At 38.9% G+C, this 21,045-nt stretch overlaps 4 protein-coding genes across 5 annotated transcripts; 3 read left to right on the forward strand and 1 right to left on the reverse strand.

Moving 5' to 3' along the window:
• The first annotated feature begins 1,308 nt into the window (after positions 1–1,308).
• On the forward strand, positions 1,309–3,116 carry LOC116001746 (glutathione transferase GST 23-like). Its single transcript, XM_031241681.1, has 2 exons — positions 1,309–1,645; positions 2,520–3,116. The coding sequence occupies exons 1-2, from the start codon at positions 1,328–1,330 to the stop codon at positions 2,883–2,885; spliced, it is 684 nt and encodes a 227-aa protein (XP_031097541.1). The 5' UTR covers positions 1,309–1,327; the 3' UTR covers positions 2,886–3,116.
• An 888-nt stretch (positions 3,117–4,004) lies between these two features.
• On the forward strand, positions 4,005–7,406 carry LOC116000971 (protein tas). Its single transcript, XM_031240851.1, has 8 exons — positions 4,005–4,285; positions 4,396–4,491; positions 4,753–4,836; positions 5,379–5,539; positions 5,901–6,018; positions 6,193–6,328; positions 6,569–6,747; positions 6,969–7,406. The coding sequence occupies exons 1-8, from the start codon at positions 4,043–4,045 to the stop codon at positions 7,206–7,208; spliced, it is 1,257 nt and encodes a 418-aa protein (XP_031096711.1). The 5' UTR covers positions 4,005–4,042; the 3' UTR covers positions 7,209–7,406.
• A 933-nt stretch (positions 7,407–8,339) lies between these two features.
• Positions 8,340–14,576, forward strand: LOC116002694 (PH, RCC1 and FYVE domains-containing protein 1-like). Its single transcript, XM_031242862.1, has 9 exons — positions 8,340–8,486; positions 9,399–9,485; positions 9,909–9,998; positions 10,146–10,232; positions 10,344–10,468; positions 11,115–13,164; positions 13,236–13,382; positions 13,523–13,875; positions 14,404–14,576. The coding sequence occupies exons 1-9, from the start codon at positions 8,454–8,456 to the stop codon at positions 14,558–14,560; spliced, it is 3,129 nt and encodes a 1,042-aa protein (XP_031098722.1). The 5' UTR covers positions 8,340–8,453; the 3' UTR covers positions 14,561–14,576.
• Positions 14,577–15,173: 597 nt separating this feature from the next.
• Positions 15,174–19,525, reverse strand: LOC116003011 (protein NPGR2-like). 2 transcript variants are annotated; one of them, XM_031243194.1, is made up of 6 exons: positions 19,300–19,525; positions 18,212–18,461; positions 17,889–18,141; positions 16,476–17,692; positions 15,879–16,029; positions 15,174–15,725 (listed from the first exon to the last, which is right to left on the reverse strand). In XM_031243194.1, exons 2-6 carry the CDS (start codon positions 18,458–18,460, stop codon positions 15,409–15,411), a joined length of 2,187 nt encoding a protein of 728 aa, XP_031099054.1. In that variant the 5' UTR covers position 18,461; positions 19,300–19,525; the 3' UTR covers positions 15,174–15,408. The 2 variants fall into 2 exon arrangements, with proteins under 2 accessions (XP_031099054.1, XP_031099055.1); XM_031243195.1 differs by lacking the exon at positions 19,300–19,525 and adding an exon at positions 19,030–19,128.
• Positions 19,526–21,045: the final 1,520 nt, after the last annotated feature.

The raw sequence follows: 21,045 nt of genomic DNA on the forward strand, positions 1-21,045 counted from the left end.
TGGCTGGACGGAGAAGAAGGGGACGACGAAGGGTCCCCTTCGTCTCCATGGCTAGACGGAGAAGAAGGGGACGACGAACGAAGGGTCCCCTTCGTCTCCGTCCAGCCACGACGGAGACGAAGGTGTGCCGGAGACCCCTTCGTCTCCGGCCTGCCATGGAGACGGCCGGAGACGAAGGGGTCTCCGGGTCTTTTTTTTTTTTAATAAATATTTTAATAAATTAATAAATTATTTAATTTAAAATTATTTTTTAATATTATTTTTAAAATTGGTAACCGGCAATTTGGGTAAACAAGTCATTTTGGACTAAATTGCATAAGTTTGTGTTGTTCAGGGACCCAATTGCATTTTTTTTGAGTTCGATGGCCTAATTGTAGTTTTGTGCGCAGTTCAGTGGTCTATTTGACCTTTATTCCTTTGAAAAATATGGTGAGTAGTATATTCAAAATCAAATTTTACTTTTGCAATATTATTCATTGAATGTTTAGCCGATTTTCAAGTATAATTATCAAAATTTTAAGCGATTGTTGTACAAAATTACGTTTCTTGATTAAATCATGGCTTACTTTTCATTGATTGCCATAAACAATCAATTTGATGGTTTAGTCAGAGAATACCTAAACGAGAAGGAATTAGAATACTAAATGCACTTTAATTTGTTCAACGTCACTGCACACGAAAACTTCTGCAGTCATGCATATAACTTTCTACATTATCATACACACAATTTCTTTTAGATGACACAAAAACTTACAATAATTAATACTCCGTATTTAAGAGTGTTTATTGAGTAAATCTCATTTTATATAATTACATTAGAAATATTATGTGCAACGGGTTCAATTAGGAGTGTGTTAGTAAGAATCAAATTCGTAATAATTAACTTTTAGGTCACTTATTTTGAAACATGCTGAATTAGAAATAAAAGAGCCCAAAACATTAATCTAGTGAGTGAGAAGATTCACTTAAAACTTGCTTCCAGCAATATGGTGAATTTTCATTTCTAAGGAATCCGAGTTTAAGTTTGAATTTGGGTTGAGCTCGCTAAAATTATGTTAGACTCGATTTATCACTTTATGTGCCGGTCTATAAGTATTCTTTTTCAGTAGAATTTAAACTCTATACTGCAGCCTCTAATCATGACCTTTAAATCAAGCGAGGAAAGAAATAGAAAGGATAACTACTAGAAACCCAAAGCCCACAAATCTTGACTTGTCCACACTACACTACAAGGAAACTTCCTATAAATACAAAGCATAAATGCAAGAAGATCAGAATTAGAAGCCATTCAGGGTGAGAAAAAGAAGACAGACAAACATTAGTGATAATGGCAGGAGAGGAGGGGTTAAAGGTGGTGGGATTTTGGGTGAGTCCATTTGTAGTTAGAGTGAAATGGGCACTTAGAATGAAAGGGCTTGAGTATGAATACATAGAAGAAGACATCTTCAACAAGACTCCTTTGCTTTCCCAGCTGAACCCAGTTCATGCAAAGGTCCCTGTCTTGGTTCACAATGGGAAGCCATTGGCTGAGTCGCTGATCATCCTCGAGTACATCGATGAGACATGGAAGCACAATCCTTTGTTGCCTGCAGATCCATATGAACGTGCTAGGGCTCGGTTCTGGGCTGGATTTGCCGAGTTTAAGGTATGTAATAGATTAACCTCATTAGCATCTATCTCTGGTTTTATGGTGTTCTAGCTAGCTAGGATACTCAACTCTTTGTTAAAGTTGCATTGCATGTCATTAGGGTACGTAATCAAGTCTGGTCTAACTGTTAGCTTAGTTACCATAAGGTTTCGAGTTCAAACTTTCAATGATAACGGCATATTGAATTGTTGACATTATTGGTTTGAATCTATCATGTAACTTTGACTGAAGTACTATACCTCTTTCTGGTTATTTGCTAGCTACTTGGAGCTGGAGGGGGTGGGGCCCTCCAAAGCCCGTCATTTGATGGCAAATTATACATCAGGATCTACTTTGCATTGTAGATCCTGGTCTTGGTAGACTCTGATTCAAAAATAACCTTCAGATTATGTATATGTAGTTGACACATTCTGTATCTGCCATGGACAGTTTCTGTACTTGTAGTTATCATATTATGTGTCAGTAATTATAAAGTTATTTGTTTACATGTACAAAAACGATTAACTATAAGTAAGGAATGTGTTAACTAAATGTACAAAAAATTTTGTATCAATGTTTACAATGCAATATAAACTCTAGTCCATGGTATAACAATTGTCATTTGATAAGGAAGGTTTTTGGTAGGTCTAACAAAGGGCGCTCTCCCACCATGCCTTAATTAATCATGCAGGTTATAGCGGGCCCGCCCCGGTCTTATTGTGGGGCAGGACAATTTAAACCTATTTTAACAACTCTATTAGCTAGAATCAAAAGTAAGGTTTATCCTATATACACTCGAACAATGATCGTAAATTTTCTTGTCAAAAAATAAAAAGGAAAGTTGCATGTACTTTGAGTGACAGTTTAGCTTGTATGAATGATGTGTATGCAGATTCTAAACCCATCATGGGAAGCACTGTGGTCCAAGGGGAAACAGCAAGAAAGTGCAGTAAACTCAGCCATGGAAGCCATAGAGAAGCTGGAAGCTGAGCTTAATGGGAAGCAGTTCTTTGGAGGGGAAAAGATTGGGTATTTGGACCTGGTGGTAGGATGGGTTGCCCACAATCTCCCCATTTTTGAGGAAGTTGCATCAGTCAAAATCTTTGATTCCCAGAAATTTCCTGCCATTGCTGAATGGAAGAACAGGTTTCTGAATCACCCTATCATCAAAGCTGACTTGCCAGACACAGAGAAAGCCTATGCTTATTTTGACAAACGAAGCAAAGAGTTGGCTGCTTCCTTCTATTCAGCCAACTAGGGGCTGTTATTGCCCGCATAGACAGCTCAACTGATTATATGAGTGAATTTGAAAGCAAAGATCAGGATCGGGTCTCACTGTTAGTCTGTTATTTGGATTGTCATAAATAAAATTTTAATGTAATTTTAAATTTAAGATGTACCTCAATAGTTATTGGCTCGAATATGTTTGAATATTAGGTTGTTTGATTTGAGTATTAATTATTAAAGTTATGAATATTTTATGATTTTCTATAGTGAATGGAACAGGTAAGTGATAGAGAAAATTAACCTCGGTTTAAATTAATTAACACATTAAAGAGATAAGAATGACAAATATGTATCCACAAGAGTCAAAGAATCTTATAATTTGTTTTTGAATATTTATGTATTACAAGAGAAGTGATAGAGCAAGATCAAATGTGTGTTCTCAACTAGATATAAGTCCTGTTTGGTAAATAATCAGCCTATCAACTAATTTTGGCTTATTTGACCACTATTAGTTGTTTTGTTAATAAGTTTTTTGTAACTCCAAAATGCTAAAATTCAAAAGGTTACTCAAAGCAGCCTTTTCAATTAGCTTTTTTGATAAAAGAAATTATACCAAACAGCTATTAGCTAACAGCTAATCTATCAAACAACTTTGTACAATCAGCTAATGTTATAAACAAATCATACCTTTTAACCCAATCAGCTAACAACCATTTACCAAACAGGGCCAATGACTTAACTATTTATATTATTCTGTCAACAATCTTGGTCCAGATCAAACAAATCCTGTAAGGCTTGGTCTTTGCCCAACAACCATGGGGGGTCGGCTTCAAAAGTTGCCCCGAGGTCCCATGGTCAACCCTGACCTAGGATAATCTCATCCCATGTTGACATGGGATTGAGCCAAACCGCCTAGGTCGACCTCAAAGTCATTCTTGAATCCCTATGTTTTATTATGGTCCACACAATAATTTGTCGATCGCAAAACCCCTAGTCCATGATAGTAAACTTGGACCAGATGTGGGAAATTTTGTTGGGCTGGATGTCTGTTTGGGCTCAATAACACTATATGCCCAAAAGCCCAAAGTGCTGAAACTAAATGACGTTTAGTTCGTTACCAATTCCCTCCTCTCACAAAACGCATTCTTTTTTAAATCATTTTTATTCTGATAAGGTAAAATCCCAGCCATGGCTTCCTGGTCCAGCTCCTCCGCCGTGTCCCCGCCGGCTCTTCTCCACTCTACCGCCGCCTCAACTCGAACTTCCGGCCATTATCTGGTCACTCGCCGACTTCCGCCATGGATTGTCCGCTCGAGGAGCAAGCGACGGACTGCGTTGCTCGTCACTGCCGCAATCGCACAGAAGACCGCATTGGAGTACAGGAAGCTGGGGGATTCCGATCTTAACATCAGCGAAATTACCCTCGGAACGGTGAACATTCCTTCTCCCTCCCTATCATAACTGAATTGATCATTTTCGTGTAATTAAACGCTTTTTTTGGTGGTTTTGTGGTATGTTTAATGGTGTCTGTAATGTTTCAGATGACATTTGGGGAACAGAACACGGAGAAGGAAGCTCATGAGATCCTTAGTTATGCTTTTGAGCAGGGAATTAATGCTTTAGACACTGCCGAGGCTGTGAGTTCCCTTTGTTATTTTTTATTTTTTCTAGTTTCTTTTCACATCCTTCAAAATGTGGTTAAAAATAACTTTAGAAAAAGTTCATTGGCTCTCTTCTTATCTCCTGATCATTGTATGGAAGGTACTGGTGATCACTGCATAGCTTTTTATTTTGTTATATTTTAATTGTTCATCTGTCTTTTCTAGATATAAATATCTAGGTTTAGCTAAAATATTTATCTTACTTTTGTATTTTTTTTTTTTTTAAAATTTCCAAAGTATCCAATCCCTATGAGAAAGGAGACACAAGGGAGGACAGATCTCTATATTGGTAATTGGCTGAAGTCTCAACCTCGTGATAAGGTACTTTTAATCTCTGTTGATTGACTATATTTTTTGTTACTTTAGTGAATATAAAGAGTGGTCTATATTCTTGCAATTTTTGCTCATAATAGTATAATACTCTGTTGGGATTTCTTCTTCCTCTTAATCTCAATTGGAAGAAAATTCTTGAAGAATCTTCCAAATTCCAAGTATAAGCAATTCATACTGGTTTCCACATTCATATTGATACACTGGGTGCAAATTTGAAGAAAGTTCTTGAAGAATCTTCCAAATTCCAACCATAAGCAATTCTTACTGGTTTCCATGGATTCATATTGATACACTGGCTGCAAAGAATTAAGAAGTATTTACAATGCTGGAATGAGGGTTTCTGTCAAGTTCATTGGAAAACTAATTGCCAGACTGCTACCACTGTGATGTTAGAAGCTGCATCTCTTATGCTTGTAACTGCTAAAGATAATAGCCGTGTTGTGGTTGACTCACGGTGGCTAAGCTTTTGTTTTTGGGCATTCATTTCAGTTCCAGATTACTAATATAATACACATTTTCCCTATTGTTAGGTTATTTTGGCTACAAAAGTTTGTGGTTACTCAGAACGATCAGGCTATATACGTGACAATGCAAAGATCTTGCGGGTTGATGCAGCTAATATTAAAGAAAGTGTAGAGAAAAGCCTTAAACGTCTGAATACAGATTATATTGATTTACTGCAAATACACTGGTGAGTTTTTGTTGGCATGTAAATGATGTAATTCATTTCTGACTCCAGAAGCTTACTTCTGAATAGCAGGCTTGTGGTTATATTCATGTCATGCTAAGTTGTATGAATCAATTAGAGATAAGAAATACTAACAGAAAAAATGTGTTTGGAACATGTAAATGCATCATGCATGTATGATAGAAGAGGGCAAATTCTTCAAAGGCATATTTTATATGAAGAGGGGAAACGGAAATGGATAAAAGAGACAGAATGTAACTTGATTTTCTTATCAATGAGTTCAAATTTTGTTACACACGCATGTATATTTATGCATTTTCACATATAGAGTACTGGGCATGTATGATTTTACATTTTGCCTCAGGCCAGACCGATATGTACCATTATTTGGTGAATTTTTTTATGACTCTTCAAAATGGAGACCAAGCGTGCCTGTTGTTGAGCAGCTGAGAGCCTTTCAGGAGCTCATTGATGAAGGAAAGGTAGCACTAGCTAAGATATTTTATTTTCTGAGAATGATGAATGCTATCAATTGCATAAACCATGTCCTTGAGAATTTCTTTATCCTTTACAACAAAATACTAGAAACTCTGTAAAGAGAGAAAACTTCAGAATATGATTAGATTAGCTTTACCAAACTGGCAGAATATATTCAGGTGCGCTATATTGGCGTTTCAAATGAAACTTCGTATGGAGTGATGGAGTTCGTTCACTCTGCCAAAGTTGAAGGATTACCTAAGATTGTCAGCATCCAGAACAGCTACAGCCTTCTTGTGAGGTGCAAGTTTGAAAGTAAGTTATCTCCCCACAGAATCCTCTGCTTACTATATTCTTTAAAAGTAGACCCTACACTCTTCTGTAGGCTTTACATTTGAAATTATGCCAAGTTTGCCCACTTGGAAGGCTGATAGTTTTCCCATTGCTCGATCATACTTCATTTATTTCTCCTTCCTGTTTGGGGGTCATGGAACCATACGGAATGGTCTATCTATCTAATGTATTTAATTATCAAGCTTTAATTGATTTTTACAGTTGATCTTGTTGAAGTATGCCACCCAAACAACTGCAACATTGGGTTACTTGCTTACTCCCCGCTAGCTGGTGGAACACTGTCTGGAAAGTACATGGATTCTAAATCTGAAGCAGCCCAAAAAGGAAGGCTTAATCTCTTCCCTGGCTATATGGAAAGATACAACAAATCCCTTTCAAAGGTATTATGCAATTTTCAGGTTATCCTACACCATGAACTTTTTGTCTGTGTTTACTTCAATTCTCCGGAAAAATGGAGAATTTCTCCCGCTAATAAACACACATACAAGTATCTCTTTATTTTCAATGTGAAGATCGATGTTGTCTCTAGCATATATGTCTAAGTGTGAGCACCATATAACTACATACTGCATTGGAAACTCTTTTCACGTTTGAATTCTAGGAAGCGACGATCAAGTACATTGAAGTGGCTAAGAAACACGGTCTGACCCCAGTTGAGTTGGCGCTTGGTTTTGTGCGAGACCGTCCATTCATGACGAGCTCAATCATAGGTGCAACATCAGTGGATCAACTGAAGGAAGACATTGCTGCAGTTTTGACGACGCAGCGACCTCTTCCGCCTCAGGTAATGGAGGACATTGAAGATGTATTCAAGAGATACAAAGATCCAGCAATTGCCTAGACTCTGCAATCCTTCCATTTTCATCATTGTTGTCACTATTGCAGTAATCACAGTGTCGTGTTCAGGCGACTGTATTCTAAGATCCACTTCATTTGTACCAATTGTTCAACACATGCGTGAATAATGTTCATAGATACTCATCATGGTTATGGAAGCAAATCCAATTTGATTAAATAAAAGCATCTGTTTTTCTTCGTACTTTGAATCTATATTTAAGTGGCGGAGCAAGAATTCAAATTTAGTGGTATCAATATACTAAATTTAATATATATAGAAATATAAATATAAGTTACATTTATAAATAAATATATTCATTTTGTCCACGAGCACTACAACATCCTCAAATTATGTAGCATTCAATTGCGTAATTTATTCTTCACTATCTTTGTTGTTGAATTTTTTTTTTAATACTTGCGGTCGCCACTAGTAATATTAAAATTAATAAGCAATAAACAACAACATTTGAGTGGGGTTAATTGACCCCACTCATTTGAATGTAGCTCCGCACCTATTAAACGTTTTTTTTATATGCATTAAAACATGCTTAGTTTGGACTGAATTCAAATTAGTTTGTGCAATAATAGACTTAAAATGCAAAAAAAGAAAAAAAAAATTAATTCAGCATGTGCATATTGGTCTTCTTGGTTTGAACTCCTAAGCTAGTTTACCTCATTGTGATCCTTTGTCGGTTAAGATTAAAAGGCAAGGTTTATCCCATACATATCATTAGATAGTGACTGCAGATATTCTTCGTTACTCAAAATAATAATAATAATAATAATAATATTATTATTATTATTATAAATAAATAAATAAAAACATTTCCTTCAAAAAAAATAAAAATAAAAAACATGTTTAGTTAATTACTAGGTGGAGAGAACCAAATAAGCGCGCCAAAGTCGGTATCCTAACATTCTCCTAAACTTGTGAAGTCTGGCTCGCTCTTCCTCTGTCTGTTTCTCCGATCCCCTTCTGAGCACTCCAATTCTCCATTATCCATTTATCAAACACCCCATTATGCATGAATGAATGCTCACAAAATTCATGAAGATTTCTGGGTGTCTTGTTGATTCGAGAATGAATGATCATTAACTTGGGCCAGAAAAGACAAAAATCAAGAGTAGTGGTGGGAAGTTGATGATAGGTCAAGGAGGGTTGCATCGGCGGCATCTATGATGACTATTGGGATGGTGAGGAAAGATTGGGTTTTTAGGTGGTGGCTGATCAATAATTGTTTCAGATGGAATGGCAGATCCTGCTAGTCATGGCAATGACCAGGTTTCTCATTTCTCCCTTTCCCCAAATGCCAATTGCTTGATGTGAAATTGAAGAAATCTTATTATTATTTTTATTGTTTTTTAAATTTTTTGTTCAATCTTGTATCTGTGTATCTCATTGGGTGAGACTAATGTAGTTTTGTTGGGCTGGTTGGTAAATTTTCCAAAAGTGTTGCTTTATATATATATATATGGGTTCAAACTCTTGATCTCATGGTTAAGTGAGTCTCGGTAGGTGAGACTAATCCAATCGAGTTTCTGTCGGCTCATTCAGACAACTCTTCCAAATGTGTTGTTGCATACTCTTGATCTCATGGTTAAGTGATTCTGGGTGGGTGAGACTAAACCAATCGAGATTTTGTCGGGTCATTCAAACAACTCTTCCAAATGTGTTGTTGCATACTCTTGATTTCATGGTTAAGTGAGTCTCGGTAGGTGAGACTAATCCAATCGAGTTTCTATGGGCTCATTCAGACAACTCTTCCAAATGTGTTGTTGCATACTCTTGATCTCATGGTTAAGTGAGTCTCGGTGGGTGAGACTAATCCAATCGAGTTTATGTCGGCTCATTCAGACAACTCTTCCAAATGTGTTGTTGCATACTCTTGATCTCATGGTTAAGTGAGTCTCGTTAGGTGAGACTAATCCAATCGAGTTTCTGTCGTGTCATTCAGACAACTCTTCCAAGTGTGTTGTTGCATACTCGTGGGTTTGAATTCCCTACCTTATGATTTAGTGACTCAAGTAGGGATTGTGTAAACCTGTCTAAGGAGGAATGTAATTTAGGTGGAATTAGCTCATATATTTTTGAATGGCGTTTATGTAGTTGGTATTTGATTGCATAATGAGGTGTAGGTTTTGATTGATCATTGGTCAAATGCTCACTTTTTTGTGTTGCTACCTTCCTTTGAAGGGACTCCTTGCTTTGAAGAAAGGTACACAGCTCGTTAAGTACAGCAGGAAGGGGAAGCCTAAGTTGTGCCCTTTTAGACTTTCTCCGGTAATAATTGCTCCTTTGTTGTCTTGATTGCATGATAACTCCACATATTTACGCTAAAATGCTGAGACTCTTTGTTTCATTTCAGAGATTAGTTCACTAGGAAAAAGATAATATCTTTCATTCAATTTGAAGTATTGACATTGCAGAAACCGATCAGAAAATTGCCAGTTATTTCGATTTTAAGTGTTACGAGATTAATGAGATTTCATCTAAGGTTTATCTATTTCAAGCTGTTGATCAACATCTTCAATTCTTCCATATTGTGCTCTCAACTAATGCCTGTATTGTCTTCATAATTCTCACATAGCTTCGATGCTTTGACTGATAATGTCTTCAATGTGCACATATCTCGATTTGCTATAGCACAAAATTAACATGAATCGGCAATCTTGTTTATAAATATCTACATGATGATATTTCCAGGATGAGAAGACGCTGATTTGGTACTCCCATGGATCGAAGAGGAGTCTAAACCTATCTACTGTTTCCAAAATTCTTCCTGGACAGAGAACAGTGAGTTAACTTAACTAATCTCTTTTGTGTGGATTGCGATTATGTCGTACTTTGATCTTGTCTAACCTGCAGCCTTTTGGCGATTGAGAAATCTGTTCAGCTATTCAGAAGAGCGATAAACTTTTTGTTTGCAAATGTTTTCTGCAGCCGGTATTCAAAAGATTTTTTCGTCCAGAAAAGGAGTACTTGTCTTTTTCCCTTATATATAACAACGGTGAACGATCTCTGGATCTGGTTAGTGAAACAGATGTATAAGTTAATGGCATTACATTTCAAGCATACGTTGAAAACTAATTAAACAATTGCTAGCACAGTGATAGGTTAAAAACTATTATGATTTTGCAGATTTGCAAGGACAAAGTTGAAGCAGAGGTTTGGATTGCTGGACTGACATCTTTAATCTCGACTGGCCAAGCTCATCACAGACATTCTCATAGCGAGATTTCTGATGTGCGGAATTCTCATCCTTGGTCTTTATAATTTAGTGATGAACTACGAGAAATTGAACCAGTAAAAAAACAATTTCGCTCACCTTAGGGCACAAAACATCCTTGTATGTACACTTGTTAGTCAGCCTTAGAACCAGGAAACTACATGCATATCTCTCAACATCCTCTCAAGTTGGTATGTGAATACCCTAGCCAAATTGGTCAGAATATTGACTTGGTAACCACAAGGTTACAAGTTCGACTCCCAACTTGAGTGCCCTATTGGCCTGGTTTGTGGTCCTTTGCTGGCTAGGGTCACAAGGCAGGTTTACCCAGTGCATACCCTCGGGTAGTGGCTGCGGGTTTTCCTCGTCACCAAAAAAAAAAAGTTGGTATGTGAATATCTTCTGCTCCAAGCTTGCTAATTATAGTTATAAGTATGTGAAAAGTCTTCATTTCTTTTTCCTTGCTTTTCATTGAGAAACTTCCACAGATAACCAAATATGAAGTATCTATTTGTCTTGTGAAAGCTTTAAAACAGTTTTAGAAGCTAGATTCAAGAAAAAGTGGATGAACTTCATTGTTTGTGACCAATTATTTGTTGTGGATATTAATGATAGGCTTCTACTTATGGATTTGAGCTTTTCCATGGTGGTGGTGGTGGTTTTATACAAAACGATCGTCCATTTGGAGCGACATTAGAGTACACTTCAAGACTTAGCGTTGAGAGTAGTTTATCTGATTCTAGTTCTCGTGACTCAGATGTGGTATTGGAACGTGCAAATATGCAAGTAAGATCAGGTGGAGATGGTTTCCGTATTAGTGTGTCTAGCACTCCAAGTTGTTTATCTGGACCGGATGATATAGAATCTTTAGGCGATGTTTTTGTTTGGGGGGAGATTTGGTCTGATGGAGCATCGAAAGACGGGTATGGGAATCCAGTCACGGTGAAAGGTGATGTTCTCACGCCTAAGCCATTGGAGTCGAATGTGGTCCTTGATGTTCAACAAATAGCGTGTGGGGCCCGCCATGTCGCGCTTGTGACGAGGCAAGGCGAGGTTTTCACGTGGGGAGAGGAATCCGGTGGGAGGCTCGGGCATGGAGTGGAGAAGGACTTTAGCCATCCTCGGTTGGTCGAGTTTCTGGCAGTTATAAACGTTGATTTCGTGGCGTGTGGTGAGCATCACACTTGTGCGGTTTCAGCCTCGGGTGACTTGTATACTTGGGGGGATGGCGCCCATAACGTTGGACTACTTGGCCATGGCAATGATGTTAGCCACTGGATACCCAAGCGCGTTTCTGGGGTGCTAGAAGACCTGCAAGTCGTGTCCGTGGCCTGTGGCACATGGCATTCGGGTTTCACTACTTCCACGGGCAGACTATTCACGGTTGGTGAAGGAACATTTGGCGCCCTGGGTCATGGCAACCGCGAAAGCATCACATTTCCAAAGGAAGTTCACACGTTGGACGGGCTGAAAAGTATTAAAGTGGCGTGTGGGGTATGGCACACTGCAGCAATCGTAGAAGTTTGTAACCAGTCGGGTGCAAGCGTGGCCTCGAGGAAGCTGTTCACGTGGGGGGATGGAGATAAAAACCGATTAGGCCATGGGAACAAGAACACTTATCTACTTCCAACGTGTGTTTCTTCTCTGATAGAGTACAATATGCACCAGGTAGCGTGTGGACATAATTTCACGGTTGCCCTTACAATGTCGGGGCACGTGTTCACAATGGGGAGTAACGCGTTTGGTCAGCTAGGAAACCCGGATTCTGATGGGAAACAGCCCTGTCTTGTACAAGACAGATTAGTAGGTGAATTTGTTGAAGATATATCGTGTGGTGATTTCCACGTTGCTGTTCTGACTTCGAGATGCGAAGTGTTTACGTGGGGACGGGGTGCAAACGGAAGACTGGGACACGGGGATATAGAAGATCGGAATAGTCCAACGTTGGTCGAGGCGTTTAAGGACAAGCATGTTAAGAACATTGCCTGTGGATCAAACTACACCGCGAGTATCTGCATTCACAAGTGGGTTTCGGGTGCAGATCAGTCGGTCTGCACCGGTTGCAGGCAGGCGTTCGGTTTTACCAGAAAGAGACACAACTGTTACAACTGTGGGCTCGTGCATTGCCACGCTTGCAGCTCCAAGAAGGCGCTGAAAGCAGCGCTCGCCCCGACACCAGGTAAACCACACCGCGTTTGTGACCCGTGCTATTTGAAGCTCAAAAAGGCCGCTGAAGGCCAAGCCCAAGGCCAGCATTCCACGGCCTCGGCCTCCTCGTCCTCGTCCTCGAATTATTTCAAGAAAGTAAGCCTGCCTATGCGCCTTTTAGAGAGGGGCGAAGCCAAGCCTTCCAGAATTCTTCTGTCTCCCAAGGTCGAGCCAATTAAGTACCTCGAGGTCAAGTCTAACAAGCCCGGAACTAGAACTGATTCTTATAATATCGTCCGAGCTTCTCAGGTTCCATCGCTGTTGCAGTTGAAAGATATCGCTTTCCCGAGTTCACTTAGTGTTCTTCAGTCTGCTTGGAAGCCTGTTATGACACCCCCAACTCAACAGCCTCTTTTAGCTATACCTCCACCGTCTTTTCCCAATTCTCGCTCCACTTCACCGTATTCCTCCCGAAGACCAAGCCCTCCACGCTCTCCTGCTCCCGGATCTTCAAGGGGCGTCGTTGAAAGTCTTAAGAAGACAAATGAGCTTTTGAACCAGGAAGTTACCAAACTGCAAAACCAGGTATCCTTTCCACAATGGATTTCTTGTGTTTTTGTCTATTAATCTTCATTGACTATACTTTCTTTTTCTAGATTAAAAGTATAAGACAGAAAAGTGAACATCAAGATATGGAAATCCGGAAGATGAAGAAAAACGTCCAAGATACTTCTTCGTTGGCTGCAGACCGATCATCCAAGTGCAACACTGCAATTGAAGTCGTGAAATCCATTAGTTCTCAAGTAATGCCAATATACTCTTGCGGCTTTAGTTTCTTTGAAATTTTCCAAAACCACATATGTCGTTATATATTCTGGTTTGCTGCATATTGTAAATCGTTTGAGATTCAAGCCCGGGATTGACTGTTCTCTTTGTTTGTCAGTTGAAAGAGATGAGTGAAAAGCTGCCCTCTGATATATCTGAGAGGGAAACCATTTTCTCCCTCAATGCTCAAGTCGAATCATTTCTGAACACAGTCGAGCCTCAAGGCTCCGAAGACAGCTCTTCTTTGCCACCGGATAGAATAAGCTCAGGCAGTGAGTCTCCTCACAACATCGATGGAACTCCACAGGAAAACAATGGCGTAAGCCATTCAATTGCAGAAGGTGGCGGTAGACCATCTCGAGTTCCAAGCATGGGACGAAGGGAAATCATCGAGCAATTCGAGCCAGGCATCTATGTCACGCTCATCCAACTCTCAACCGGTTCCAAGATCTTCAAGAGAGTTAGATTCAGGTACCTACAAAACCACCATTTTCCAACTTTTTACAGTTTTAGGGACTAATCCAGACTATTCATAAAGCACTTTATTTCCTTATACCACCACCACATTTTCGAGAGGCAGGGTGCTGGACTTGGTCCTTCAGGTCTCTGCCCAACAATCCTCCTAGTCACCTGGTGCTGGACTTGGTCCTTCACCAGCCTCCGCCCAACATATTTCACCACAGGGATTTATACAGAAAGTTGTGATCTAAAATGCGCGTTAAATGCCAAGACCTTGTGGTCTAGTGGCACCCGGTTGCACTCCCATATGGAAGGGGGTAAGTTCGAGCCTTAGTGGAGGCGATATTGACTCTTTGTGCTTCAGTAGGTTGAGAAAGTAGTTATGAACAGATACTGCATTTCTGTTAAATAACAGATTAATGCTTGTCACGGTTTATTGACTCTTTGTGCTTCAGTAGGTTGAGAAAGTAGTTATGAACAGATACTGCATTTCTGTTAAATAACAGATTAATGCTTGTCACGGTTTATACATTGTTGCAGTAAACGTAGATTCGATTCACAGCAGGCCGAAGAATGGTGGAGAGAAAACAAAGACAGGCTGCTGACAAAGTACAGTCCAAAGGTACACAGCAGCAGCACACCTGTGGAATCACCAGCCACTCCAACTGAGGAAACTACTGAAACTGAAACAGCATGAGTTTTTCCTAGAAATAAAACTTTTCCCTTTTTTTTTTTTGGTTAACTTAGAACTGATAGAATTTAGGTTTTTTTTTTGAGTAGCTTAGCTATGAGCACTGAAGTGTGTAGTGCTATTACAAAGGATAGCCCTGTCATAGAACAATGTACATGAGGACATCATAGACTACAGATTCTTGACATCTTTCTGAATAATTAAGAAAGAAAACAGCAAAAGCTTTCTGCTCTGCATTGTTGAAGGAAATGGTTTAATGAAAACTAGGTGTATTGTCCATCTTTAAAGGTTATACATTGTAACACATTTTATTTTATTTTCAGGTTTTTTTTTTATTTGTTTAGGAAAAAAAGACATTTTTTAAATTGCCTAACTAAGTTGTTCAGACTGTTGGCTTGATAACCAAAAGGTTACAAGTCCAACTCCCAGTGGGAGCGACCTATTGGCTTGAGCCCATCAACTATGGACAACTTAGGGTCACAAGGCGAGATGACTGCAGGTTTTCCTCACTCAAAGAAAAACACATATTTTTGTTTAGGAAAAAAAGGCAATTTTTTATTTTTTAAATGGGAAATCCTCTGATAGCCCCTTCTGTCCATTATATTGCCATTTGCCAAGATTTTGGGAAGATATCACAGTACATATTTCTGAACATGGAAATACAAAAACTGGTTTTTCCTATAACTATAATCTAGGAAGCTCAGATACATATGATAGTTTTGTATGACTTCTAGGTTTGTATGTACTAATGTACTATACAGCTGTTATAAAAAGAAAAAAAAAAATCAACAATGACAAAAGGTGGTGTGTATCTAGTAAGCAAAACACCTGCAAATGTTAATTTATGAATTGGATCATCTAAAAGGTTCAACTGGTGCAGATTCTAGGAGAAGAGTGGCAGCCTCGAAGCACTCTGCAGCTTCCAGCGCGGATGCACCATTCCCGCTTTTATAAAGCAACCCGAGATTGTACCAAGCGGAAGCGTTTGTTCTGTCAAGCCGCAATGCATCAGTCAGGAAGCTTTTCACGACGGGCATTGATGGACCGCCTATTTGTCTGAGAACAATGGCCGTGGATACTAAACTTGGAACGTGGTTGGGTTCGATGTCTAAAGCCTTCTCGAAAGATCTTAAGGCTTCCATGTATTGGCCCATAGATTGATGAAGTAAACCTAGCAAAATGACCAAGAAATATGTCCTAAAACTTCAAAATAATGAACTCTTTTGTATGGGAGATGGTGAGGTTGTCTATAAATTAAGGAAGAAAACGAGGGAAGTCACAAGCGAGCGGGAAAGGTTTATGGTGTGAATAAAGCGAAATGTACCTCTGCAGTGCAATCTAGAAGCCGAATGAGGACTTATTGCCTCGGACTTTGAAAGACAAGCTTCAGCATCCCGCCATTGTGATAGATTAGTGTATACATTTGCAAGATCATGCCATGTCTCCATTTCTAAACTTCTGCTATTCATCGTGTTCTGCGGGTCACAAATGGAGCTGATGAGGAAGAAAAATCCAAGATAACTTAAACTAAATAAAGAATTCATTAAATCACACTCCAGTTCCACTTTCTTTGCCCACAAAACGCGAAATTCCCTCGTCCCAAGGGCCCCACATCCCGGAACGGTGACTAGTAGCCCATTAGGTGGGAGGACCAGTGCCTGGTGCCCATAAGGAACCCACCACATTTGGTGTAACTCCCACACTACGACTGCTAGGGCTCGATCTTATATCCTCCACTTTCTTTCAGAAGAGGAAGGAAAACTACAAATTCGTTAGCTACCCAAAGTTCCAAACCGAATGTCAAAAGCAGATGGTTTAGAAAATCCCCGAGACGCTGCAACGAACAAAATAAGAAGAATAGCGGTCCAAAGAACAAGAAATTATTCAAGATCCTAGCATATACATCTTTTTAGTACCATACCTTGGTATGAGTTCTCTGAACTCCAAAGCTTTTCCGCTGAACTTGAAGAACTGCAAGAAGATGTGTATATGTTTCGATAGCATCTGTCAGTTTGCCCTGCGCGATTTGCAGTTTAGCTTTGGTTCGCAGCAGTTCTCCTTGATCCCAATTCCCCGTTTCCTCCAGTGCAGCATTAACGATGTTCTCGGCATCAGTATACCTCTTTTGAGCAGACAATACCCGAGCTAGAAGAATCCATCCTTTAACGCTAGACCCCGCTTCCAATTTGAGTAGCTCCTTTGCATAGTAAAGAGCAGCATCCAATTTTCGCTGCTCAGCGTTTTCTAGACTAAGACAGTAAAGAACGTTAGGATTTCTTCCCCTCGTCATGTTTTGAGCTGTTTCGAGTGCCTCGAGTGCTTCGGACTGTCTCAAAGTTCTTTGAGAATCGGATGCAACAGCTCGGGATTGAGCTGAGAGCGAGACACCAAGTAAGTAATTAGCAACACTTGCCATCTGATTACATTTCCCGTCAAATTTTGGAAGCACTCCACGAGCATATTGTATCCCTTCACCAAGGTACTCGGGATTCTCCCCGCAAATCTTTGCAGCAAGTAATAACTCAAACGTGCAATTCACTCTCTCCTTATTATCTAAAAGGTTCCTCAACAGGTTCAGAGAAATGGAGTCTTCGCCTTCTGCGTAGTAACATAGGGACAGCGTAGTGAATTTTTGTTTTCTTTGTACAATACCCGGAGGCAACTCTTCAACATGGCAAGCAAGCGACCTAAGTTCACCGGCAATGGATAACGCAAAACACAAATGGTCCAAGATTGACGGGTCCCATCCAGTCTGCTTGAGGAGGGATTTTCTAAGCAGAACCAGAAGCAACAGAATCGCCTCTTCTATATTGTTCCTAGGTACGAAAGAACCCTCCGACTGTGAACCGAGATTTGGAGCAGTTGCATCAGTACCACTATACAGAAGAAATGTCACAAATTCCATTTCTATTCTAGTTTTAATTTGGACGTCGAGATTCCAATTATAAAGTAGCGCCCTCCTATATGCCAAAATTGCTTCTTGGGGAGCTAACGCATTTTTCCACAGCTCGGGAAGCAACTCAACAGCGCTGTTTAACATCTCTAGCAATTTGCAATCGGAAGCAAAATTTCCCGGTAGACCATCTGGTAATGCAGCTTCAACGGTATCCAGTATTATTTTGCACGACTGAGCAGCTTCTGCTATGATACATCGAAAGAAAGCTTAGCTGATATTGCATAAACTATCATGGATAAATAGAAATGAAGTGAAAGCATAACCAGAGAATTGGACAAACAAAGAAGAAATATGTAAGCAGGCCTTTTACGAGAGAACATAGAGTAGCGCCTTCAAGAGTTTAGAGAACTATTTCCCCGAAAAGAAGAGAGGAACTACCTGTGAATCTCCCGAGAGCTTGCAGTGATTTTGCTTTGAGTAATATAGCCTCGAAAAGCAAACTTATAGCGTGCATAGACATAGGTGGATTAGCGTCAGTAAGTGAATTACGTCTAGGTGGTTCTGATCTTCTTACGATGGAAAGTTTAATCCTAGGAATCACAGCAGCAACATCTATTCCTTCAAAAACGTGAAGAGCGGCCTCTATGTTTCCCTTTTGATACTCGAGCCTCCCTAACAAGGCTCTCGCTTCCTGAATTTCATATAGTACACATTAGATGAGCGAAATGTAATGACAAAGTGGGACTTATAGACACACCAACCTCGTAATTCAGAAAGCCACTCTCACGCAGTGACAATTCCGCCTCTTCTATGTTGCTCGTGTCCACTTTCGTATCAGTCTCACCACCTCGTGAAGAATACACGCCAGCTGAATAGTCCGCCATGGAATCTGACGACGGAATTATTTCATCAGCTTTTAATTGCTCACCGGAACAGATACACTTCATCATTTTCTGCAATCTCAGACAAAAACCAACTCTCCTCTTGTAGATCCAATACCTAACGTTCATCCTGTGCCATTAAACCGAAAGCTTTTGCTCACTAGCACATCATAAGAATACTCGAGCAACATTAAAGACGTGCAACCAAATTGTTTACTATTCCAAACGAGTCTATAACCAAGCAGCATTAGGCACATTTAAATTCCCATCTCATTGTAAACAACAGAAAATATCACACAAATCCCAACCCCTTCCTAATGCCTCAGAGTTCTTGAATTCAAACAGTAGAATTTCCCTAAGACATAAACACAAACAATACTTCCTTCATTTCAAGTAATACTTATCCAAATTTATATAGATCACACCCTATAAGAATCGAAAATAATGGCAGAAAGTAAAGAATACAAGATTTACGTGGTTCAGCAATGTGCTTTAGAGTTACAGAAATCATATTTATATGCAACCTTAAACATAGTACGTCACAAAATTACCCTAATACCGAACCATCCAACACCTATCAATGAGACATATATTCAACAAACCCCTATGCTTATCTTAAGCAATTATACCAAGTTTCAATACATGAATCCCAAAATTCAGCAAAATCAAAAAGCTTCATTACAACACCAAAAACTCACTTCAGAAAACACAAGAATTGTCAACTTCCTGACCCCAGTTCAGCAAAACAACAGCACTTTCAAATCACAAACCTCAAAAACACAGAAAAGTTCATCAACACATACACACTACAGAAAGAGACACACATACATCAAGATACAAGGTAAAAAAAAAACTAAAAAGACAGCAACTTTGACAGCTAGAGTTCAAGAAAACCCAGACCCACCAATGATTATTCATGAAGCAAACAATGAAGAGTCACGTTAACCACCAAGAACGGCAAGAAGTACCTTTTGAGTGGTCAAAGGCATTGACTGAGCCCACGAGAGACTGAAATCTCCAGTGCCCATTTTCTTCCGGAGTAAGGAAAGGGGGAAAAAGATGAGCTTGATTTGCTTGATTAGCCAGAAAATTCAGAGCTTTTAGGATTTTATCTTCTTTCTTTTTTGTTCATTTCTTAGCTTTGTGGTTTGGCTTTTCTTAGCACTGGAGTTGGAAACTGGGAACTGCTGAAAGCGAAGATTCAAAGTCAGAAAAAAAGACAGCTTGGGAAATGCGCAAATTTATATAAACGTAAAAAAATGCCCAACAACCTGAATCTTCCGTATCAGAAGATTTGAACAGGAAAGATTATATTTTTAGTTAATTATTATCAAGATTCAACAGTATATAACATTTTAACCCCCAAAAAAGAAAATATTTAAAATGACATGAGAATTAATAAGGTTAGGTTGCAAAAATAATGTTTGTGGGTCCAAGTGTCGACTTTTACAAACTTTTGGGTCTGCGTTAATAATTACAGAGAAAAAAAAGATTTTAGGGCATTTGGTTCAAATATCATACTGGGGATTATAATTGAAATTGTAATCAAATACGGAGTACTTGTTAAATAAAATTACATTTGATAAAAGCTGGTTGTTCTTTTCTTAGTCAAGTGGAAGAGGAGTGACAATAATGTAATGGTTTAATGACACAAAGTAGCTCTTTCAAATGAGAAATTATAAGTTCGAGTCCTAACATGGGCGCTATGTAAGTTACAATGTTAATAACTTAATACTATACTATATAATAATATCCCCAAATTCATCTTCAAGAGTAGGGAGTGAAATTTCGTATTATTTACTTATTTTATGTGATAAAAATGTATAGCTAAAGAAGTGAATAAGCTCTCCATTTGACTCAAGGGGCCTTCCACCATTTTGACTGATGCAGACGTGGTTCTCTCGTCGTGAAAGAAACATTGAAATGGAAGTTCGAATAAAAAACTCGCATGTATAGCTTTCTAGAGCTAAGATTTAGCAACACATTCTAGGCACAGATCATTAGTATTGATGTATCGTTAGGCTATGCTAGTAAAATCTGCTCCATTTTTTTCGTTGCATAAAACTCCCGAATGCAGGTACTATGGATCCTTTGACTCCCAATCGGGTTGCATGTGATAAAAATGTATCAGCTTGCATGTCAAAAGAAGAGAAAGTTGTAAGCAACTTTTTATGCACTCAACAAGCACATGAAATGCACGCGCTCGCTGTAGACACAAGTTCAACATGTCATTTCTTTCTTCTTCTTCTTTTTACCTAAAAAACTATGATGCAAACCTTATTAAGAGAACATGCTCACACACACTTCTTCTTTTAACCTTATTAAAAGATGAATAAGAAGAAGAATAAGACACCTAGAGCTAGTTCAAAGGCTTTTATCGTTAGTTAACGCTAGACTACTTTGTGATGGTTTGGAAAAACAATGCTAAGTGTTGTATGACAAGATGTTTAACATCCCTTAAAGTTTAAAAGAAAATGATAGATACCATCCTAATCTTAGCAACAATTATAATTAATGACAATTACTCTAGCGAACGAATTAAATTCATATGTCAATATTATATAAACAATAAATAAAAATAAGTTTGAACCACAAACTTAAAAGTTTCTCACACTTAACAATTGACATCTATTGTAATAACTGACATTAATATATATATATATATATATATATATATATATATATATATATATATATATATATATATATATATT

The sequence above is a fragment of the Ipomoea triloba genome, chromosome 13, assembly GCF_003576645.1.
Source record: "Ipomoea triloba cultivar NCNSP0323 chromosome 13, ASM357664v1".
NCBI lineage: Eukaryota > Viridiplantae > Streptophyta > Magnoliopsida > Solanales > Convolvulaceae > Ipomoea > Ipomoea triloba.